Raw genomic sequence first — 25,882 nt, forward strand, 5'->3', positions numbered from 1 at the left:
TGACTTTTGCATAGGATAAATCAGGCGAACTCCCGACATAGCCGAGTTTATCGCAGCTCAGTTAGCATAAGTTCGATTCGGTTCGATTCGGTTCGATTTGGCTCGATTTTTTGTGGCCATGACGTGGGCCAACGGAAATGTGGAAAATGCGGAAAGGGTTTTGTGCGGCTCAATTGACAGATGACAGAAGGAAGGATCTCCCTCTGCGGACCTCCGATTCGTTGTCCTTTGTCTATTTTTGCGTCTGAAGTGAGCGCACGTGTTAAGTGGCAATCAATTGAGAATTTCTGCTCTGTAATTGCCACACTTTTGGTGTGTCACTCGAAATATCTGTTACCATTTCACTTGATGCCTTTTTGCCCTCCACTCCTGTCGTCCTGTCGTCCTGTCGTCCTGTTTTTGGCCTGGCCCTCAGCTCAATCATAAGCAAAAATCTGTGGTGCTGAACGCACAAAGGGAAATGGGAAAACGGAGTCGGGGCAAGCCCAGAAAATTAAAACGAAAATACCTACCACTCACAAATCTTCAAGGCTTTCAAGGACTTTCGTGATTTAATTTAAGAATGGTAAAAATCGTTTTAAACTAGTTATCTGCATAAAATAGTTAACATATAAATAACTTACTGAAGCTGAAATGGATTTAAAAAATAATGTTAGCTATATAGTCCTGCTCAATAAGTCAGGCTAATCTAATTTGTTGTGCAAGTGGGCAAAACCAAGTGGTGGCCCAAAATTAAGGACTGGAACCCCCCAGCTCATATATCAAAAATCAAGAGCCATGAAGCAGCCACCAACCACAGCATCAACATCATAACTCACACAGAGATTTCTAATTCTTTTGGGCATGGCGGCGAAAAAAAAGCGATTACCAGTGATGGAATAAAAATAAAAACGACCGACAAAAAAAAAAAATGCGCTGATTCGTTGAAAATTCGATGACAATTAATTACAGTTACGGGCAAGGCGTGAAAATGGCCAAGAAAACGAGAAAATGAAGAATCGCTGGCGAAACGAAGGCGGCATAAATAAGCGTCAGCAAATTATAAATTAATTCAAACGCATTTAATGAAGAAAAACACCAAAGCAAACAGAAGGCCGCGAAAAAACACTGCGCAAAATATTGCAAGCCATTTGATTTCTTAATCTCAAGTTATTCAATATACATACATATATTCAATATATTCCAAGATATTTAAATTCAACTTAATACACATATATTCAATATATTCCAAGTTATTTAAATTCAACTTATTCAATACACACATGTTTAATATATTCCAAGATATTTCAAATCAATTGAGGGATTCAAAACAGGGATATTTTTAGTCATTTCATAATTACACTAACCATTTCGCCACAATTTTCGTTTAGTGTCCAAGGAGAAGGACTCGCCAAATGCAAATTCCGGCCAAAAAACTAAACAACGGACCAAAGACCATTTCAAGGACAAAGGACGAAGCGGGGGGGCGGTGGCGCCGAAAAGGGGGCGTGGCTACACAGCGCACAGAGCGCACAACTCAGTCAGACGTTTGAATTAAATAAATGAAATACATAAATAAAAACAGATGAGCTGTTGCCGTCGCTGCCGCAAAAGTTGGCCAAAAGGGAAACGACCAAAGTAAACAGCTTTTGGCGGGTGCAAGTAGAGGGGGGGGCGGCGGGGTAACAAGTTGCCGGGAATGTCCTGCCTCCAGGGTTCGATTAAATGTTACCCTGCAGGCAGGAATCACGCACCCAAAATGACCCCTGACCCCACAACAGTGCCCAACTGTTTGTTTGTCCAGTCCCATTTGGAAGGTCAGCAAAGCAATCGGCGGACGGAAATATTCAAGGATAGGAAAAGCCGAAAATTACCAAGGATTTCTCTGCGATTTAATTGGGCTAAGTATTATGTACCCTATGTGTGTTATTTGTATATTTACTTGCAGTATTTCTGTTATTATGTTCATTTTAGAATGATTGTTCTTTGAGCAGTAGTTAGTAGGTGTTTTAATAAATCCTCACCTAAGTTGAAAGCCCAAACTACCCAAAGTGCTAGCCAATAGTATCTGGAAATACATAAAATTACCAAAAATAAAAACGAAAACGAAAACGAAGAAGGGACCAGTTGGCAAAGGAGGTAATGCTACCCCAGCAATTAATCAGTGAAATTGCAGGCGGAATATAATAAGAAATGAGCCGCCAGTGGGAGCGAAGGCCTTATAAAGTCAAACCACAGACAGAGTTAATGTTTTTGTTATTTCCCCTTTTGGCAAAGTGTCGAGAATTTCGCACAATTAAACCGCTGAAAGCATTTAAGGTCACGTGATCTAATTTGCACGCGCAAGCAACAGAATAATAAAAGCAAACCTATATACATATGCATACATATGGGAAATTAAACAAAAACTTTTGAGATCGACATTTCATGGCAGTTGGCATTTAAGTTATCTGCTCAGCTGACAGCCATTTTCATCCTAAATTCATTTCAGCCTCTAACATTGAGCACAAATAAACAAAAAACTTTTGCCAATTTCATATATCAAAAGCCAAAAGCAATCGAATTGGAAGCGATAATGAAAACGCAGCAATTGTAGCGCTATTTATTTACATACAGATACGTATTGTTTGCACAGGGAAAACTCTTTGAGCGAACTAATCAAATGGAAATGGTTATGGTTGAACATTAGACTAGTGCGGATCGACTTTGAGTGGAAAAGTAATTAAGCACTGCACTGAAGTGCACTTCGACTTGAAAACTTTATCAATTTAGCTGTGCACCAAAAATAAAGGTAACTTAATTTTATTAATTTTAAAGACTAATATAGACGGAAATAACTGATTTTAAGTTAATCTTATTAATTTTAAAGACTAATATAGACAGAAATAACTGATTTTAACTTAATTTTATTAATTTTAAAGACTAATATAGACAGAAATAACTGATTTTAACTTAATTTTATTAATTTTAAAGACTAATATATACAGAAATAACTGATTTTAACTTTATGATATTAATTTTAAAGACTAATATAGACAGAAATAACTGATTTTAACTTAATTTTATTAATTTTAAAGACTAATATAGACAGAAATAACTGATTTTAACTTTATGATATTAATTTTAAAGACTAATATAGACAGAAATAACTGAGAACGAGGTGTAACAAATGATTATAATATAAAAAAAGAATAGACTAAAAGATGATTTATTGCGGGTGTTCACTGTACCGCAGTATCATGCATAGTACAGATGCGACTGCCTGTAACTCCTGTGTGATATCTGCATTCGTGTGGTCGTAAATCGTTTTTGCTCGTCGGAACCGCCTCCTCGCCGCTCAGCGGCCGGGATTTATGATACAAAATGCGAAAATCTCTTCCATCTGCCAGTCGCCTCCCGATTTGCCACGCCCCCCTCCGCCCCCCTCGCAACAGTTACCGACATATTTGTCAGTCGCAAAATGGCTGCTAGATGGCAAGTCTAACGCTTTTTACGGCTGTCACTTTCTGTTTTGCTGTTACTTTTCAACGCGTTTTTGACACAGCCAGCAATGCGATGGACAATGGATGGAGCAAGGCGGTGACAAGGGGGGAGGGGAGAGGGGGCTCAGGAAAAGCGAACGGAATTTCCCTGAAGCCTTCCATATATACACACACATACATATATATATATATATTTTTATATATATGATTGTGTATGTGTTTCAAGTTGAACGCCTTTTGCGCTTGGCCATTTCCTTTCGACTCGCCGCTTTTCCCATTGCCGTTTACATTTTGCAGCCAAACGAGTGAAAACTCGACTGAAATTGTTGTTAAATACTTTTTGGGTTTAATTGCATAGAAGAACAAACAATAATTAAGCCCATTAGTTACCCCTTAATGTGTGCTTTATTTTAGGAAACAAATTAAATTTAATCTTTATACACAGAAACACTATTCCATTTTTGCTAAATTAAATCTCGGTCCACCAGATACATATCAATTTTAAAAAGCAATCGTTAATCTTGAATTGAGCTGAATATATGTTATGCCGTAATCGTTTTGCTACAGGGTACGACAAAGACGCAATTGAAAAGCGGACATTAATCAAGTTTTACTTGGCCCGAAATTGCCGTAACGGCAGTCCGCCTGCAGTCCTGCTCTTCGATCCGTAAAGGAAACCCACTCGGCCACGCCTACCGTACCGCCGCGCCCTCCGGCGAAGTACTCAGTCAGGTGAACGGCTGATGAAAAGCTGGTGAAAGGCAACGTCGGCGGTGGCAGTGGCAGCAATCGTCTGGACAAATGCTTGTGGCCAGGCCATTAAGTGCTGCAGTGCAGCCAGAGATCGAGGCATCCGGCCATCCGGGCATCCGGGCATCCTGGAGCCGGACAACTGTTTAATTATAGGAAAATATTTGCGCAGGCATATCAATTAAGAAGGAGCCATGACAGGCCACAGGCTGCAGGCTGCCTGTCCGTAAATGGGAATTGCAGAAATATGAGATGCCCAAGGAGGAAGGCCATCGAATCGAATGGAATCGAAATGCAACGACTGTTTTACGACTTTCATTTCGGCAAATTGTAATTGCACCTCTTACTTTTTCATTTGCGATTTCGACACATACAAGCAATATATCACAATATATACACTTGCACTTGCAAAACGAAAAAAAGATTTTCAGAGATGGAAACCAACAGGTGAATACTATTCAATAAAACATTTTAATGGTTCCATAGATCAAACGCACAGAAAGTTAAGAAGCATACGCCAATAAATGGTGGACGGATAACTACCAGAAATCGCCCCGCCCTCCAGATCCTGCACCTTGACCAGGTCGTGATCCACCGCCATAGGCCTGATTCACATCCATGCCGTTGTAGGCATAGAAGGCATCTACATCATCCAATCCGGGCTCCCGGAAATGAGGACAGTAGTTTGGCATGGGACAGCTCATCTGGCGAATGTCGCCCATGCCCATCCGTTGATAGTAATTCTGTGGCGAATGGGTATGGGTATGGGTATGGGTATGGGACTGAGGATGATTGTAACGCTGGTAGCCGGAGGTATTGAGATTCCACACATCCCCCATCTGGGGATACACCGGCGAGGTGACTGGCTGACCGTCCCAGAATGATAGCGTATTCCACACCATAGTGCACAGTTAAATTTGAACGGAATTGAAAATGTTCCCTATTTTTTTTTATACAAAAATTTATTTGGAATTTTGTTAGTTTTTTTTTTTTTGGCCACGATCCGAATGGTATCGAGAATGGATTTCAACTGACCATCGCTCTCTCGAAATCTGTACAAATCGAGATGACAGTGAACACAATGGCTACTTTTGTTGGAACTTTTTTAATTTGGTTTACTATAACAAAGAATGCGGCGCACTAAAACTCCAACTGAACTTAAGCGCTTATTTTTATGCTCGATGGCTAATTTGTGGCTGGTCATAAAGAGAGATTCGCATTGAAATGCGCAGTAAGCGAAGAAACATTTTATGATGTATGCACTTCCTTTATGGCCTTTTATGCCAACTTAAAACAAAACGATTAAGCTCAGTATCGGGCCATTAAGCAAAGTGGCATTGTAAAGGGGCCGCCGAATCCCAGTTCCCAGTTCCCAGTTCCCCGTTTCAAGTGCCCAAAACTCAAACCCTAATCCGTGTTCCACGTTTATTTCCACTTTTGTTTCGCAGCTGCCAGCGCCACATCTTTCGACCTTTCGAGTGGGAGCAGCAGGAGGAGTAGCAGGAACGAGGAGGAGGAGGAGGAGGAAGGACTTGTCCAGGACGCCGCCCAGGGGAGCAATAGCAATCCGCTGGCTGGTCAAACTTTTCTAGTGTCAGCTCCGGTCCGGGCCGCAGGCCACAAACAAACACATGCCTAATGAAGCGCATCCCGCCCAGAATATGCCAACCCCGCCATTTGCCAGCACAGTGGGTTGGGTCACTACACTCCTGGGGATGGCGAATCCTGCGACCCTGCAAGTTCGCCCCTTTTTTTTGTTTCTCTAACTTATCTTATGCCATTTGCAAAAGTTTAAAGACTGATTAATCACAACCCTTTCTCCACAAAGGATTCTAGCACATTGGGTATTTCCAATTAAATATTCTTTATCTTCCACTTGGAAGTTCCCTATCGTGGAACTTGGAACAGCTCCACTGAGTTGCACACATTTCACGCCTGTTTTAGTTACACATGCATTAGGCGGCGAGTGCTCCCTTTTATGACTATATCTGTTGCAGCAATTTGCGGACCACTGTCGACCACTTTCGACCTTCCCCTTACCATCCCCTTTTGGCCTTTTTAGAGGTACATGTCCTGCTCCTGTCATCATGGCTGCCATTGTTGTTGCTGCACCCGGGGCGACTGTTGTTGCTACCAAGTTGGCAATACCCACTAATTTATGCGTATTCAAGTTTAAATTGGAAATGCGTGCTACGTGCTACGTGTGGAACAGTGGCTGGGGGTCAAGTTACGGGGGTATGCACCATGAAAAAGATTTATATACGATTTTATATTTAAAAAACAAACAAAAAAAAATTTTAACAATAGTTTGCCTTGATCATAAATATAACTTCAAACCATTTTCTCATATCTTCAGCTTCATGCACAAAGTTTGAAAACAAAGCTAGCACACATATATCAAAATACTTAAATAAATATTTATATAGTTATTAAATACAGTTAGTATTATTAATAGTTATTGTTAGTAATATTTGTAGTTGGTTTTGGGATTACCCCTTTGTTTTTTGATGTGCTGTTGCCTTTGGCCTGTAGACGCTTCAAAACGTTGACCAAATTGGGCATTTTGGTCAATGGCTTGTGAATGGGTTGAGTAGCAGTTGGGTGGGTGGGTTGCATGGTGGGTGGGTTGCATGGTGGATGGTTGGGAAAAAGTGGGTGAAGCGGCTGATGATGTGGTGTATTCTGCAATCACGCACTCACACACGCGGGCAGGCAGACAAGGCGGGGCCAAAATGCATTCCATGTTTATTGTATTGCATTTTGCTGTACTCAATGTCGCTTTGCGCACACTGAAATAATTGCTGTGTTCTTATCAAATTCATAGAATAAGTAAGAATTGTATGTGAATTAAGTAAGTAATCAAAACTACTTTGTTTCGGTGATACTTTTTATTGCAGCGTAAACATTTTTGCTGTGCACTTCAGTTTGTCAAATTTCGTTAGGTCACCCAAATTTGTTTCTGTGTATCGTTAGCATGCACGCACTCTCACTCACTGCCCGTCCCCCGGCCACGCCCACAATTTCCCACCATTTAAATGCAAATGCAGTGGACATGTCTCTGGATATGTGGATATCTCGCAGTGTTTCTGCTCTTTGTTCTGTCATATGTCTGCCCTTTGTTTTCTGTGTTGGCTTTTATTTTTATGCCACTTCAGTACTTTACTGCCGTTTCACTTAGCGAAAGATTTCTCTAAGACAAGTGAGACTAAATAAATAGTTTACAAGACCCCAAAATATTATATCAATAAATTGCGCAAGCAATAAATACTGTGATTAATAAAACAATGCCTTAAACATTTAGCTAATTATAATAGTTTCAACTAGGAAACATTCTACTGTTTTGTATGATTCTTTGTAGTTTGATGAATTTTTTGAGCCAAAGTCCAAAGTCTTGACCATTTTCACAGTGCTTGGCTATTGGGGCTGCTTTCATTGTTTTCCTTTTGGCGCTACTTTATGCTCCGCCCCCCCCCCCCCCTCGCGCCAGCCCCTTTATCCACCCCCTTTGAGCGTAATTACATAGCCTAATTGTTGCTGCTGCCATTCTTGCTGTTGCTTTTGCTTTTGCTGTTGCTGTTGCAGCTGGCAGTGTCCGTTACTAACAATAAGTGCTGCCGTTCGGCCTGCATTGAAATGAGCCGAGTTAAGCACTTGAACTGCAATTTGCCAATGCTGCATGCTGCAGCTTAACCCCACACAGCCCTCACTGCATTTTCATTGTTGGCCGATTTTCAATTGCCAAACAATATATCAAAGTTATCAATTTGACCCGCCACTTAACTGGGATACCCAGCAAATTAGGAGCATTTTGGAAACTGTGATTTAGCCAAGTGTGTACTGCTTAACCCTAAAATGGAGCCGTATAATATTTGTGACCGCAACATGGCGTATGAGTGATTAATGAAAATGTATTACGCATACGCCATGTTGTATTTGCCAAGTAAATCGTAATACAATTGAATTAATATTTATATATGTTTGCACTTACAGAGAATATTATGTAGGTAGAGATCATTTTTCATCTGGACATTATCCCACGAATTCCAGTCTTCTTTTATTTTTGTTTGCCCCTCAAAAACCATACTCCTTTGCCAACCAACGTAAATACTAGAAACTGTCAAACTGCTGTCGTTGCTGTAAAATGTTAAACATGAAATCCAAAACAAGCCCACACCAACAAGGATATATGATATGGGCTATATAGGATATATAGGACAACAACCACGCCGGTATGACATATGAGTACCGCTGTCAAACGTCGTTGGAACAGGAAGATTTATGTGCCTCTAGCTTGGCGGGTAAACCGGCCGTGGAGCCACGTGTCCCGGCAGCAATCATAAAAAAATAAAACAAAAATACAGATATACAAAAAAAAAGAAAGGGTAGAAAAAAATAAGAAAAAGGAATAGGAAAGAGAGGAGCCGACGAATAATTGGAACGGTCTCGTTTTGCCGATTCGCCAGGAAAACTGGCTAATGAAAACTCCGAAGTGGCGAAAGTATTAAGATTTGTACGAGAACTTGTGCTTCGCTGGCTTTATTTTTCCCCCCGTTCGTGTTATTGTTTCAGCCAACAGGCGACACATGGTGCCGTGTGATTGATGCGATTTATCCTTTGACAGGCTCGCACCCAAACCCCATTTCCCCATCGCCATAGCCATCGCCATTGCGATTGCCATTCCCTCCGCACCGAAAAAGACGCTTCATCAATGCGACAATGTCCTGACAATCCTTTGACAGTCGCAAGTGCAAGACAAACAAGCTGCACTTCTCGTACAAATGCGTCTCCATCCCTTCCCTTTCCCGCCACGCCCACTTTTCCAGCAGCTGCATGGCCTGATTTTCCGTTACGCCCACACATTTCACCGCACGCATGAGAAACATATGCAAATGCAGGCCAACGTGGTGATCAAGTCGTTGGAAAATGCTGCAAAACTCAAGGTTTCAATTACGACGCATTATTAAAACATAATTCAAATATTTGGAAAAATAAAGAAAATATTTTAATATTTAATATTTATTTTATTGCAGTTCCTTTGGACCATCGGACCACTGTAGAAGCGCCAATCTGGACGGGATGTGGGCAAACATGTGCACCCTCAATATGCCAAGAACCGAATGCAGCTGGGAAAATAAAAGAGGAAAAAGGATTCTCATTCCATCTCCAATTATGGGGCAACCTCAGTGACCCACATCTGCCCGTAGGGAAATGACCACATTTCCCTGGAGGAATCCTCAGTGGCAGTGCCGGCAATAATTATCGACAAGCATCTTTCTTGGACCAAAACTCATATTTCAGCCATCTGCAATCTCGACATTTTCGCAGGCAATTTCAAAAATTGAATGTTCAAGCGGGCCCGTTCAGTGGGCATAAATTTGCGGCTCCTCCGGCAATCAAAGCGGGCTCTAAACCAGGACCTGCTGTTGGCTTTGATTAATGGCCAGGCCCATAAATCCGATGGCTGGAGGGAGGGGTGGGGTGTCAGGTGAAAGCACAGGTAAGTAACTTGCATAAGTTAGCCGCATGGTCAACGGTCAACGGGTCGGCTACTTGTTATGGCCGCACGCTAATGAGAGGAAAGTGCTGTGCGGCGCGGCGGAAAAGCGAAAAAATTTTGGGAAAGTGGGAAAATGGGAAAATTCGGTGGGGGGAGGCTGAGGCTGAGGCTGTCCGGTTTCCGTTTCCCAGGGAACAGGATGTCTGTCATGTCAGTGGCGCTGCGGCGCCTGTCATTTTTCAGACTTTGCCCGCCAACCGAAAAAAAAACAAATGACACTAATAAGTTGAGCGTGGCCAAGCAGCGGGAGTCGTCCAAAATACAGTGGAAAAAAAGAAACGTACACTGTGTTTACACTCGAAACTATTTCGAAACAATACATTCATTCAGATATTCAGAATTAATAGTTAACAATCATTGTAGATTTAAGATTTAGCCATTTCCTATGCATCTAAGAACGAATACTTATTACAAGAATATCAATACCATTTTTCAATTTAAGCCTATTTGCTGCTCCATACGTTTATATATATATATACGTTTCAAAAAGCAAATAAATACTAAATATGCCTATTTTTCAAGTGAACAGAAGCCCGTAAGGGTCGCAAAATATTTTCCAATTACCAAAGAAATATCCCCATTCATGCGCTCGATAAAAGGCAATTAAAAATGACTTATGCCATTGTTTTGGCTTCTGCCGGTCGAACGCTCAAAGTTTTATGGGGTCACCAATCGGCCACGCCCACTCATGCCACCGCCTCCACCCCCTTCCCTCCCCTACAAACATGTGTGTGCAATGGGCAAAGTTTTGTTTTGGAAAACTTCTTGTTCAAAATGAAATTTACTCGAATGCAAAACGAATACAAAATGTGCCGGGAGTGCAAAACAAATCGCAGTACAAATTTCTGATAAGCTGCGATTGCAGGACATTCAAGAAAGTGCGTTGGCCTATTGCTACGCTTGTTACTATATCCTTTTTTTTCCTTATCAATTGAAAGCCATTACAACATGCCACAGGCAATTTCATATCGATTTGATCGCCGGCGGGGGCATTAATTCTCTATCGTGCAGCTGTGGAAATGAAATCGCAACAGAAGTTAAATAGTCAACGTGCAGAGAGGAATTTCATTAAATATATTTTTTAAATAAGAAAAAATTGATGGGCAAATGGAATTGTGGCCGCGGCAAGGGGCAGGTGCCATAGTTGGGCCATAAATACTGCACACACCCATAAAAAGCGAACGCCAATGCCATCGGCATGCAAAATGCATGGGCGCTGTGGGTCGGAAAAGGGGGCGTGTTCCGCCATAAACATTTGCATTTGATGGCCTTCAAAAGGAGCGGGAAGTGGCAAGGAGTTGACATAAAATAAGATAATATTCGCAATCAAACGTAGCCGGTGGCTCGCCATAAATTTGTAGCCACGGCAAGGATAATGCATCCGATAGAGGACACAGTTGCGGTCAGGACTCCTACTTAAATACATTTTACTATGCGAAATTCTGGAACGCTTATGTCGGTAATAGATATAAATTGAGCACTTTCTGCGTCTCACAATAAGTTTTATTAGAATTGGAAATTGATATAGCTTTACTGCTTTACTACACGTATTTTCTCCTCCTAACTGGTTACTTTAAGCACTTCAAAGTCAGTAAGCTCTTTCACAAAATTGATACTTTACTAAGGCATGTAGTATTCTTATTTTTATCAATTTATAGACGCTATTATTTCGAATGCAGTCGTTTGTCAAACGACAGCTGTGCGAAATTGCAGTGAAGTAAAACATAAAATTTTGTAATGATTTGTATTCCATAGCTAAAGCTGGAAAGAGCGTTCCTGGGTAATCTATAATTAACATCTTGTTTTAATAAAGTTCAATGAAAAAATATATACCATATATAGAAAAGATTAACTTTTTCTACTTCTAAGCACACTGCCCTCGCTTCTTTCCTGTGATAAATGAATTGCCTACTTTTGAGGGCGATTTTTAATTGACAGTTAAGGTCGCGCTTTCTGTTGATTCATAGCCATTCTCAGCCGCTTCTTGGACAGGACATGGCAGCCTTCGCAATCTGGATTAGATGGCATGGAATCGTTGCCTTTTTTCCGCCCACATCAATCGCTGGAATGTTAATTAGCAGCTGACCGAGCATTTGGTTATGCCACCCCCACGCCGCCCACTTCGATGGCAGTCAATTAGCCGACATCAATGGACACGCCCCCCTGGACAGGACAACGCCCACTCCCCACTTCGCGGGCCAGGATCACTTGCCGCCTGCTGTTGCGTGCATTTAATGCGCATTAATTGCGCATAATTAAATTTTCTACAATTTTATTATGCACTTTACATGGCAAATGCTGAACATTAAAACCAGATTAAAGTGGCAGAAATAATGGCATACTGATAGTTTTAATCCAATTTTCCGTCTTCTGTCTTTTTCTTTTTTTTTTTTTTTTGCGGCGTCTTTGTAATGCTGGGAAATGGGAAATCTGTTCTTTAATGAATAATTAGTAGACATAAAAAGTGCCCACGAACGCCATTTGACTTTTCTCTTGTTTCGCGGCCATTATTTTCTGTCCTTATTTTTGCATCTGTCATTTAACTGAAATCGTGTCAGTTGCGCTGTCATTGTTGTCAATATTATTATTATTATTATTATTATTATCATTATCATCGCTTTTGTTGGCCGCTTTCCTCTTCCTTTTCGTGTTTGCCAGTTAAATTTCAGAATGAATATTTAATTTCATTTTAATGCGGCTTAAATTCCATAAAACTTACCAACACACAGAAGCTTTTCCGTGGATATTTATAAAATGGGTGTGTAATTTAAAGTACAGAAACAATTTGAAACAAGTACATATATATACAGGAAATTCCTTATTAAAGCTGATTTAAATTCTTCTTTAAATCACAACGCAAGCTTTAATCCTTTTAATTAATCCTTAACGTTTCTATTTAATCTCCAAAAATTTCCAATTTAATTAGCTGCAAAAATAAATATGTCTAAATTGTTATTTATTTGTTTAATAAAACTATCTTATATTTCTACAAATCTACTGCATATCTGTGTTATGTCTGACATTTTGCCTGAATACCATTTAAATGCTTTTCCCAGCCAGTTGATGACAAAATCTCTAGCATGCGAGAAGTACAGACAATATCGCACTCTGGGAAATTCTCTCTACAGAATGCTTCCGCTGGCGACGTGGAAAAGTCCCAGGCGCAGGATATTTCCTTTTCGCTTTCCTAATGCGGTGCCTAGAATAGCTGCTGGGTGCGGGGGTGCGGGGGTGCGGGGGTGCGGGGGTGATTTAAGCAAGGGAGGAGAGAGGGGATCAAATGCTGCTGCGTTGAAGCTGTTCCAGCATTTAACGCATATTTTTGGCGCCGGTAAAATGTTCCGCTGTCTCCTTGTGCACCCAGAAAAATGTACCCATTACTCGTAGATGAAAAGGGTATACTGGATTCGTTAAAAAGTATAAAGTATATTTGTATAGTTCGGCATATAAAAAACAATTAAATCAAGAAATTGCATCACAGTTCATGATCACTTCCAGTTCATAGGTTATTCTCGCTGTGTATTGTGTCGTGACAAAGCTGTCTCCTTTGGGGCACTGGAATGGCTTCCTTGGCGAGCGAACGAGCGAACAAGCGAACGAGTTGAGCTTGTGTTCGCTTGGCTAATTAAACATTTGACAATTATTAATACATTTCAAATGGTTGCAGCGAGAACGAAAAAAGAACTGAGCAAATATTTAACAGCTGCTCAGCGCGCACACAAACACACACACATATGTGCACACACACACACACACACACACACATATGGAACGCGTGCGAGCCACCACTCACCACGCCCCCTTTTGTGCCAAGTGGGTCGACGCCTTCCGAGTGTTTGCCACTGCGTCATTAAAAGCGGGCAAATGGTGGCAGGATCACTGAGAAAAGCTGCACTTACCTATTTGCATTTTAAGCCATGAATATTACCAATTACTTATAAAATACGTAGAGGTAGTTACTAAATCCAAAACCCTTTTCCACCATAAGTTTTAGCTTAAAAGTACTGGTTGAGCCACGATTTCGTGCAGTGTAATGCCCAAGAGAGGTAAGTTTAGAGAATGAATGACGTCTTTTCACTTCTGTTTTTATTTTCATCACATTTCTATTTGTTGTTGCCGCCGTTTTAATTGCTGTTGTTGCTTCTGTTTCTTATTATTATTATTATTATGCTAGCCTTGCCTTACCCCACCCCACACCACCCCCCTTTATCACCAGCTCATGTTGTCTTTCGTCCTCATTTGACTGGTAAAAATCCCAGGCCCACAAGGCGTATGAGTAATAATCCTTGCATCCATTGTAAGGCAAAACTGTAGATAAGTGAATTAGTTTTTTCTTAGTTTTTTTCATAATTCATAGATATTTGTCCCTAACAACTCAAAAGTATGATATGCTGGCAACATAAGCTAAACAAAACTAATTTACCTGGGCCATTTGGAGATACGTAATTTCCTGGTTCATACCCACTTCCAATTATTGTTTTATCTGCCCGTTTCCATGTCTGTTTCCATTTCCGAGAGCCACTTTTATGGTCGCGCTCTTTTGCTTGACTTGACTTGGCCCCGCTCCAAGACCGGTCCAACAGCAAGGTCACCCAAGCCGAGCCACCGAGCCACCGAGCCACCGAGCCACCGAGCCACTGAACCACCATAACACCCAACCACCCAACCACCCACAGCCAGCAACACCCACTTGCAACCACATGGCCACCACGCATGGGCTTAGGCATACTTGGAGTCTAATCAAGCCCAAAACCTAAACAACAAAGGCCCTGGAATGGACACTGGTCCCTGGGAGGCGGAAGGCGGAGTGGGACTGGGAGTGGAAGTGGGAGTGGGTGGTGAGTGGTGTCCAAAGGACAGGTCGGTCCTCTTTGTCAAATGTGTGTCACGACCTTACGCACAAACGGACGATGACAACTGCCATGGCGATGAGACGCCACCCAAAACGAGTCTTCAACATTGAATTAAGCCGGCCACAAAAATAAAAAAGAAAAAATCCAACGGAAATTATATATATTTTTTTTTATAAAGATTTCATACGAAAAGCATGGCTTTTAAGCGATAAGTGCTAAGAAAATTATTTTATGCCATATTTCTGCACTAAATAAAAAGGCATTTGCGTTCAATTAAATCAAGCAAATTGAAATCACTTTTTGTGTTTCAGCCTTTCAATAAATAATGGATATTTTGCTTGAGCCACATACAAAATGTGCGTAAAACTAATTTAACTAAAAGCATTTTGAGCAAATAATTTGATGAAATTGATATGCCATTAAAATTGAATTATTTGTTTTAACTTTAGATAATATATGATTATTTCAGAAGAGAGGTGAGTGTGTGAGATAAATTGAGTTGATTAAAAAAGACAGAGGAATTAAATGCCATCGAGATGTGAACGAAGCTTGCATAAATTTTGCTTTGACTGATTTGTGATTGAGGCTGAAAATGAAGAGCGCACACACACACACACACACACAGAGGCAAACGGGAACAAGGACACCTAATAAAAGAAATCAAGTATCAAGTATTCAAATATTCAAACATGCTGCCATTTTCCTCACACGGCTTTGCCGCCACCCAGTTTTTCCGCCAAGCCAGGCAAGTGTTCAACCGCAACTAAGATGGCACTCAGTTCTTAGACGTCTTAGACGTCTCAGCCGCATCCTTGCCGCTTTTCCTCCTGTCCCACATGAGTGTGCTAGAGATCCTGGCAGAATGTTAATCCAATCCCAATGCGGTTGCTTTGTAGTATCTTTGGCGAGGTGGGCGTGTAGGCGTCGGGATGTGTTGATTTAAGCTAAACAAAATCCAAAGCCACGCACGCTTTAACCCTCGAATGCCCACGTTTTCAAATGTAAGTTAGCATGGTAAATGATTTTAATACAATGCAAATATTGTTTTGAGAAGTCATAGTCGTTTTTGATATATATCAATAAGAAGAGAGATTTTTTACTGCTTTAAATAGATAGCTTTTTGTCATAACAATTTAAATAATTTGGAACATTGAATGTGCAACAATGATTTTTAACATTGAAACATAGGTAGCATTCAACGCAAAACATTAAACATATCAAAAGTAATTTTGTATACATTATAATTTACTTAATTTACATAATTCATGTAATGTAAAAAAAATTTCGTCCACCAATACTTATAATTCCCAATTAGTTCTGACTCAATCCTCATGGGATAGCCGCTCTGGCAGATCGTCGATCAGTTGACCGGAAGTTCAAATGTGTTAGTAAAAGTAGTAGTTTGTGTGTCTGTGTGTGTGATAGTGGTTCCAGAGGCCATGTGGACATCCCGTCGTGGATCTGGATGCAGTGCACCATGGACCTGACCAGGTATGTTAAGAGGTAAATTATTATATTATTATATTATTATATTATTATATTATTATATTATTATATTATTATATTATTATATTATTATATTATTATATTATTATATTATTATATTATTATATTATTATATTATTATATTATTATATTATTATATTATTATATTATTATATTATTATATTATTATATTATTATATTATTATATTATTATATTATTATATTATTATATTATTATATTATTATATTATTATATTATTATATTATTATATTATTATATTATTATATTATTATATTATTATATTATTATATTATTATATTATTATATTATTATATTATTATATTATTATATTATTATATTATTATATTATTATATTATTATATTATTATATTATTATATTATTATATTATTATATTATTATATTATTATATTATTATATTATTATATTATATTATTATATTATTATTATATTATTATATTATTATATTATTATATTATTATATTATTATATTATCTATTCTCGAAATATCTTATATGATAAGTTTTATACGATTAAGTTTGCTATTTAAGTTATTATATTATGATTAGGTTAAGACTAGTGGTGAACTCAGGTATAAGTGAATATGCAGGCTACTTATTTATTCTCGAAACATATTTTATATGAATAAGCTCTCTATGATGGAGTTATTATTAGGTTAAGACTAGTGAGGTATAAGTAGTAGTTTATTAAGTTACATATTTAAGTTAACGTGCGCCTTGAGGCTGGCTACATATTTATTCTGAAAACATATTTACATAATAAACCTACATATTAAATGATTAAAATAAAAATAAAGTTATTCATACATATACATATTGAAATTTTGCGGAAAATCGTATTTCTGTTTTTTGCGACTATAAATATCAGTATTATGATCAGAACATTCGAAATATTGGTCCGAATATGGAATGTCGTACCTCGTTGTACGCGGCATAATACTTGCTTTCTTTTGGCATTGACAGTGATCAATGGGTTAAGCGAATCTTCGCCTTGGGCTTTCGCTAATGAAATAGTCCCTTGTTTTCCAGTATGTTCGTGTGTGTTTGTTTTTCAGACCCGGACAAACAAAAGCATCAGTCGAAAAAAGGGTTACTCTGCTCCTTAGCCATGTCTTGCTCTTATGGCCGCATTAAAATTCAAAATACGTTCGCCAAAAGGCAAAAGCCAATTTCAACCTTCGCTGCCTGACAAAATTCATTTGGCAATCGACAGCGAGGCAGGTCCGAGTTTTTCGTGGGTGGCTTTTCGTCGGCCAAGGGTTTTCATTTCCCGGAGTTTCCCGGATTTCTTCAACTGAATTGCGGTGTCTCCGCCTCATGCATAGTCAACAAGCGAATGTTGCTAGTCCTTTCCCGCACTACTCAGCCACATTCACATTCACATTCTTCGCAGCACACTGAAAAAATATGTGCAATTTTTGTGCCTCTATGCTATTTGAATAATTATAGTGTTCTTCTAGAATATTGATTCAAATATCATTATATTTTATATTTAAGTAATTGATTTTCAATAAGATTTATTTTTATTAAGTTAAAACAAATTCTCAACTCTCTCTCTCATGTTTGTAGGAAATGTATAAGTCCTTAAAATGCTAAATTAAACTTCTGAATTTATTAAAGTCAAACTTTCAGCTGTTCTTATTAGGAAATTATTAAACATTTTGTGAATTTCAATGTCCCTTTGTGTTATATTCCTTTTTCCTCCGTTGATTTTCCTCCTGGCTCCGATTTCCCCGTTTGATTCGATTCGTTTGCAGTCCACCAAATTGTTTGGTTCGTTTAGTTTTCCCTCTGTAAATGTAGTCAGCTGACAGCTGTAAGCTAAAAATTGCACGCACCAGCGGAAATACCAAGTGTTAAGTTTTCGGTAGGGGAAGTTTCGACTCGAGGGAATTTGGAAATAATTAATATAATATTACTATAATATATTTACACTCGTTAGTAAATATAAGACAACTTCACAACCAATTGATTGATAAATGTGGTATCCACAAATATTTATACAAAAATGCACTCAAAAAACGACCATGTAATATAAATAATATTAAATTGATTTCAGTCTATGCTTTTTTAACAGGGTATCAGTTAGGAGCAGCCCCATATTCTCGACAATGCATGTGTGTGCGTGGGGAGCAGGCTTATCTGACATTTACGCATTGCAAAAAATAAAAGCGAAGGCGATGTGAAAAAAGTTGGCTATGCTTCATGAAGTTTTGCCATCAATATTCCGCCCACCACCCCCTTCTTGCCCTTCATCCCCGCCCCCCTCCCCTTCAGCCTTTCGAACTTGTAACCCCTTGAACCCGGCATATATTTGCGCTTTGATTGTGTGGGTGCCGCTGTCCAAAAAGTGTGTGTGTGTGTGTGTGTGTCTGTGTATGCGTGTGTTATGAACACGTTGTGGCGATAAATTTTGTCATGCTGCGTTATTGAGCCCCTGAACCTTATAAAAATTTATAAATGTCAGTAAACTGTCGAAGGTCAGCAGGCAGACCAAAACTACGAAGAAATGTAGTTGAGTGACAGGATGCCCCACTAAATGAGCTGATGAGCCGCCCATTTCCCGAATCCCGAATCCTTTTTTCTAGCCCTAAATAAGTTTAGACGTGTATATGACACTATGTGGAATCCTTGGGTAATAACACATACATTTAATTGAAGCAAGAGTGAATGACTCTAAGATAAGATAATCAAAGATCAGATGAATTAAATAGAAATTGTATAAAACAAACTATTTAATTGTATTGAAGATCCTAAAGGATAAGAAGAAAATCACTTGACAAAAAGCTTGCGAATGGAGGACACTCAAATTCATTGTTTGCCGGCCGCCATGGAAATCGAGTAATTTCTATGCAAAAGTGACCAGAGATATTCAATTTGGCTAAGAATGGCCGAGGATAACCAGGCACTCCTCGAACACCCTGGAAACCTTTTCCCCGCTTGGCAAAGCCGGTCAGCTAAGCTAGTTAGAAGCTATTTCAGAAACTATAAATATGGAAATACTCACTTTGGTGCTGCAATGCCAGGCAAAAAGAGCAGAAAGTTATATGTATATACACTGGTCAACAAACTAGTCAACCATATAGCTGCTATCTATAGCTCATTTATTATTGCAGGTAAAATGCATTAGATATCATTGAACTGCATTCAAAATATTAGATTCGTAAATGCTCTTAAATGCTGTCACATTTCAGCTACCGATTAGCCGTGGCATTTCTTTCTCTGTGAATCTAAGCCCGGCGCGGGTTTCCAGCCAACAGGGGGGACTGGATAAAGAGGACACGGATGCGGATGCGGATGCGGATGCGGATGCGGATGAGGATGGAGATGGGGATGGGATTGGGGACGAGGATGAGGTTGAGGATACGGCACAGCTGCCGCACCACGCCACTTGAATGCGCAAACACAAAGACTCGCATATGAGGCGAGGTCGGACTTGGCTTGGATTTTGGAGCAAGTTGGGTTCAGTTTTTGAGCAGCACCAAGAAGACTGATGGCGATGAGGACGAATGAGCTGCGACTCGAACACAATTCGCCGTCGTAGTCGTAGTCGTGGTCGTAGTCGTGGTCGTAGTCGTGGTCGTGGTGTCCTTGACGGAATCCTCTTTAACTGTAAGCTGCCCGGAAGACCAGGACAGCCCAAACAGCTGATTATACATGAGCATACACTCTGCGAAAATCGTGCACACTTCTTGCATCTATAATTGGATATTTGAAATCACAGATAACCAAATATCTTTCAAAATGTAGATTTTAATGAACAAGTTTTCGATAGAGGAACAACATAATATGTATCCGTGAATATAAAATACTTTAGAAATATATTTGAAAATAAAATATTTAATTTATTGTTGAACCATATTATTGCTTAAAATAAATACATTATGATAACTCCTTTAATTATAGTTCCTTACAAAATACACTTACTGTTTAATTTATTGTTGAACCATATTATTTCTTAAAATAAATACATTATGATAACTCCTTTAATTATAGTTCCTTACAAAACACACTTACTGTTTCAAAAGTGCTGTGAAAACCGTTTTGTTCAGTCCATTAGAACTGCCAACAATACGACTATATATGTAAGTTTTCGTGCCCAACTGCTAGTGCATAGGCTTTGGTCAGCGAAGGACCTCACATGTCGGTCTCCCCCAGAGGCTTTGGTTATTACAAATGGTCGGACAGTTCGGAGTCCTCTTGCTGTTCCTGCGTTCCTGCAGTAAATTTTTTGCACTTACTTTTTTCGCCGGCACATCGTTCACATCGTTAAAGATGTGAAACCGCCTGCTTAAGCTCACTCAAGTGAAAAATTTGAAAACGTCCAGTAAAATGAAATGAAATGCGAGAAAGTAAAAACACACACAAGGCCATTGAAGCAGGCTGGCCAGGATAAAAAAAAGGAAAAAGAACGAGAATCAGATAGTCAGTGGCCATAAACGTGGGCTGAAGAGCACGGTGGTGGAGCAAGCGGAAGCTCACGTACGGCATATTAAATAAATTGGCATGGCTATGTGATGCGGCAAGAATCCCCGTTCCAAGGAGCCCACAAATCCGCCCAAGAAAGTTCCCCGAAGCGAAGTGATTAGACGGCAGTCATTAAGCGGTCCACCGCAACTTGCCGTCCGGTTTGGGGAGAGCTTAACTACTAACCCAATATTCAGAATCACCGGATTTTACCACTGCAAATTAACATTATCGAATGTTGTCTCTGACTTGACAAACGACACTTGATATATACATTTTTTTTTCGGCAGGACTATATCCTCAAGACCCCACTCAGTTCGCTCGAGTTCAGTCCATTCGAGGGCCATCAATTGACGCAGAGAGCAGCAAAGTCAACTGGTCAGTGCAAACAACCAAAAAAAAAAAAAAAAAACTGGGAAAAACTGGTGAAAAGCCTGTTTGCAAAAATCCAACGCCGAAGGACTGAATACTCTGAGAATGTATATCAAAGAAATATATTTGCATATTATAAAAATCACTACTAAATCAATAAAAGAGTTTTATAAATGCATAATGATGCTGCAAATTCCAGGAAATTATACATTGAAGTAGCATTAAAGATTTCTTTTCAATTATATTGAATAATTTATAACAACTTTATGCGGAGCCAAAATATAATGTTAATCCTTAACTTGCGAAAAGCAGAGCATAGCCTGCGGGAAAACTCAGGATCGCGGGCGGAAAATGGGAAAGTGTGGGGGGGAGAGACAAATCGGTTTAGCCTAACTGCACTGACAGCCAAACACAAACACACTCGCAGAGGCGCACAATTGAATTTATGTAAGCCAGAGTTCTACAAGCGAAACACAAAAAGAGAAGGAAATCGAAGTAGTTGCGGGGGAGAGGGAGGGGGGGAGCAGGAAAAGCGATGTGGAAGAGCGCGGGGGAAAACGCGATGGAAGGATGGAAGGATGGAAGGGAAAAATGGCGGACACACGGAAAAAAGTTCAACCGTTCGGAATCGGTGCCTGGGCATTTGTGTTATCGGTAATTATTTTGCCACTTTTTCAAGTGCTCTCACCACTTTCGCCACCACTTGCCCTGCAACTATACCCGTCCCACTCCTGCCATTTGCCATCCCGCTCCCACCCGCCGAAGTGCCCACTCGAAGTAGAGTTGAACTAAGCTTATTTACCCATTTTTGCTAATGGCATAGGAGGAAACCCATGGCGAGCAGACAGAGCTGGAACGGGAGAAAGAAATAGGTAGATGTGGATAGAAAGAGAAGGGGCAAGTGGTCCAGCAGCTGTGGTAATGCGATAAAACTACACTACGTTACAGTGGTAAAGATTTACGAAGAAGCAGTCATATAAATCAATAGGTTGGTTCAATCATTTATAGGGGTATTTTTAGAAATGCTAGATAATATTCGAAATTTCTGCTAATTTCTGCTAAGTACACACACTAACTAATCAGTAAATAAAATATGTATTAAAATACTCATTTGGGTCCACTGTGCTGGTCCTTTGTCCTCTGCCAGCTACTTGAATGTTTGCTGTTCCGAGCCAAAACAGAATGCAACTGCTAACATATTTGACCCAAGTCGAAGTCCCATCCTCCCATCGAGATGCTTCGCCTCCTTGAAGTCCAACTGTGGTATGCGTTTGTTTGCAAACTTGATGAACTATGCACTGGCTTCTTTGTCTTTCCCGCTTTTCCTGCTTTTCCCGCTGCCATTTCCATTTTCCATTGCCCATCAGTCTCCCATCCGGCATAGTTGGCATCACATAATTTGGTATGGCCCAAGGTCAGGCGGTGAAATATTAACTCAGTTGATCACTCACAGAGCGTAAAACACAGAAAACCCGAGGAATTCCAGCATAATTTATATTGAGACAAATTCCATTGCAGGAGGTATGCACAGTGTGTAGTCATAAATAATAATAATAATATGGGTGTTATAAATCAGCTTAGCTAAACTAGCAGCTTATTATACTTTTAAGGCAAGAGTTATCTTACAAATGTGCGCATTTCCGTTAGATTTTTCTCGCTGTGCAGCGAAGCTATATGCTGTTATTTTAATTTTCGCACCCAGCATTTCGGTTAATCTTTGCTGTGTTTGTAATTTTTGTTTTTTCTGCGCACTTGTGTCGCACTTATGTATCATCATTTGTTTGGCTCTGATTTAATACTAGCAATGACACAATGTTGACGCCGGCCGAGGACAGGCAATTTAACTACGATGTCGCCACTGCAGCGCGTCAAGGACGTGGGCATGACAGTCGGATGGTCACCCGGCCTTACAGCCATCCAACCATCCAGCTATCCAACCATCCAGCCATCCAGCTATTCTGCCATCTTGCCTTCCTGCCATCCGGCCACCGCCTCATCATCGCCCTCAGTCATTCCGTGTCCCATTAGGCGTGGGCTTTTGTCTTTGCTATCATTATCAACACCCTGCCATGTTGCGTTCTTTTTTTTTTATTCCTCAGCTTACTGAATAACAGTTAAAAAAACAATACGGCTAACATTGCGTATACGCAATATCAATATTGAATATTAAGTATACGCAATGTTGAAACCTTTAATTCATTTTTCTCAACCAGAACAATAGAGTGATAATTGTTTTCATACTGTGCATTTGTAATGTATACTTTTAATTTACTGCTCATGGGAACCACCAATTTTCTGTCAGTGCATCTGTTGGTTTATGAGACATTTTGTTGTTGCTTATTTTGCTTTCGCCTTCGTTTCCACTCAGTTCAAGTGTTTTGCATTTTATGCTTGGCACAAGAAACAAGTGGAATGTGAATGGCCAGGAGGGTGAGAACCTTAAAAATACCCTATTTAAATGCCAATCATGTGTGAATCAAAACGTGTTAGATGAGTTATAAGATCAAGTTTTAAGTTGACTTGCAGAGCAAAAGGAAAGCAAAATAAGAAAGCATAGATGTGTTATTTTTATTTCCCAAGAATGATTTCAAGCTGTGAAAGAATTTAAGGCAGTATTTTAATTACTGTATAATAAGCTAGTTAATTATAAGCACAGCATAATACTTATAATTGTTTTTCACAGCATAATCTGATTAGTGATTTCTTTTTTATCGTCTTTAATACCCATTTAGTACCCATTGTGTAGACAATCGTTTGTTGCCGCGTCTTCGTCATTATCATCTGTGCTGCATCACGGCAGTTGGCGTCCTTTTTCAAAAATTAACACAACGCTGGCCACGCCACGCCCCTCAGTCGCCCACCGCCCCTATTTTCAGACAAGGCTAAGCCAAAAAAAGAAAATCATAGAAATAAGAATCAAGACGGGAGAGCAAAAAGATGAAATGCAAATGAAAAGTAATGTCATTTATCACAATACAAAATTGTATGCTAAATAACACGGAATGACCTGAATTAAGAGCTCAACAACTTTATGCCCATTATAAACATTCTTATGTCAGGTTGATAAATCAAATATTTTAAGAGCTTAACTTAAAAATAAGTCAATCTATGGCATACAATTTCAGGTCTTATGTATTGTCATGGCCAACTGCAACCAGTCGAGGCAAATTTCCAAAATTTTCCATCTATATAGCCATGAAATCAAATGTCAAGGCGAAAAATCGAGGTACCCCAGCCAGAGCTCCTGATTATCAGTTTTACTTTAGAGTTCACACCGTTAACACCGTTCGGCGGAACAAAATTTGTTCAACTTTTTATTTGGGCAAACAAAAAAAAAAAAAAATCCAAAAAAAAAATTGGTTTCTAACATTTTCGAGTTCTTGAATTTTCTCACCAGTTTCCCAAATTTCTACCAGTTAGTCATTTGAGATTGAGTCGCTCCGCAAAACATGTCGAACACGTTTTCCTACTGGAATGGACAGCCCGTGAATGCACCCGTTTATCCGCAGATGGGTGACCTCTCGCAGCACTCGGCCGCTGGAGCAGCAGCAGTAGTAGCAGCAGCAGCACCAGGATTAGGATTAGCTTCGGGATCTGGTGCCGGCCTAGGAGGTTGGCCTGGCCAGGCAGCAGCTGCGCCACAGTCCATGCTTCCCTTTGCCGGAGCAGCCGGAGGAGCCGGTGGCATGCAAGTGGGAGCCGGTGGACCGCGCGGTATGCCCATGCCAGGTGCCCAGCAGATGGGCATGGGTGACCCTGGATGCATGGGCGGCAACAACACAATGCTCTCCTTCTATGGCCAGGGAGCCAACCAATTTGAGCCATGCATCGACAATGGCGAAGCCTTCTGTGCCTACAACGGCATGGACATGAGCATGAACTACGGCGGAGGCAGTGCATCCAAGGGCGGCTTCTGGTAGGACCCTTACCTACCCACCTTACCTACATTGCTACTATGAACAATGGCTACATGAGGATATCTACTACTAGCATCACAACACAAAAATGGCACTAAACGGCAAAACAGAATCTAGGGCCACTCTTAAATTTACACTGGCATATATGTATATGCACGCATCCATTACACTTTAGTTTAATTTGTGCAGTTGTACAGTTCAATTATATATTTTGAGTACCGCATTTTATTAGGTTTTTTTTACAATGGCATGCGTCCCAAAAATATGATAATAACGCAAATGAGAGGGTGTGTCCATGCGAATGCTTAATTCTATTATTGAAAGCCAAGCTGAGTAAACGTGCGGCTAATTGTAAGTGAGTAGCGTTGGAAACTCGAATCGCATACAGTTTATATGCTAATTACGAAAGCAGATAGGTGGTATTATTATTATTCACTCGGTAGCAAGATTTAAATAATAAAGGTGCTAAAATATAACAATACAAAACAAGCTTACCTTCAAAATATATTTTATAAGCGGCATAAGATCAAATGTAAATAATTAGGTGCAGGCCATTTATCAGATTAATAGACCCAATTTTGCACGTATGATTATCCCGTGCACTAGGTATAAATACATGTGCTTGAGATTCGCATTCGAGTACTTGGCCAAAAAACAAGAAAAACTTTCGTTTGCGACTATGCAAATACAACGCCTGCCGCCCCTTTTGTCGTATCAAGGGGCGTGACTGGTTGTCACAGTGATGAGACGGCAATTTCTCAACACGCTAGCAAGATGCACTGCAAGAAATGGGTATTCTTAACGCCAAAATCTATCCTTTAATAAAGAAACAATTGCAACAATACGACGATTAATCTGTTTGATTTAACTAAAAGTATTTGGATTTAGCATAAATATATATTCTATTGCTTGGGCCCGCCATTTCTCTCAGTGTAGTCTAGTCGACTAGAACGCGCTGAGAGAGCGCACGCAACCATCCC

At 39.8% G+C, this 25,882-nt stretch overlaps 2 protein-coding genes across 2 annotated transcripts; one reads left to right on the forward strand and one right to left on the reverse strand.

Moving 5' to 3' along the window:
• Positions 1-4,663: 4,663 nt before the first annotated feature.
• LOC6525055 lies at positions 4,664-5,244 on the reverse strand. The gene has a single exon (XM_002100858.3). The coding sequence runs from the start codon at positions 5,111-5,113 to the stop codon at positions 4,751-4,753; it is 363 nt and encodes a 120-aa protein (XP_002100894.1). The 5' UTR covers positions 5,114-5,244; the 3' UTR covers positions 4,664-4,750.
• Positions 5,245-24,227: 18,983 nt separating this feature from the next.
• On the forward strand, positions 24,228-25,125 carry LOC6525057 (spidroin-1). Its single transcript, XM_002100860.4, has one exon. The coding sequence runs from the start codon at positions 24,435-24,437 to the stop codon at positions 24,903-24,905; it is 471 nt and encodes a 156-aa protein (XP_002100896.1). The 5' UTR covers positions 24,228-24,434; the 3' UTR covers positions 24,906-25,125.
• Positions 25,126-25,882: the final 757 nt, after the last annotated feature.

The sequence above is a fragment of the Drosophila yakuba genome, chromosome X, assembly GCF_016746365.2.
Source record: "Drosophila yakuba strain Tai18E2 chromosome X, Prin_Dyak_Tai18E2_2.1, whole genome shotgun sequence".
Taxonomy (NCBI): domain Eukaryota; kingdom Metazoa; phylum Arthropoda; class Insecta; order Diptera; family Drosophilidae; genus Drosophila; species Drosophila yakuba.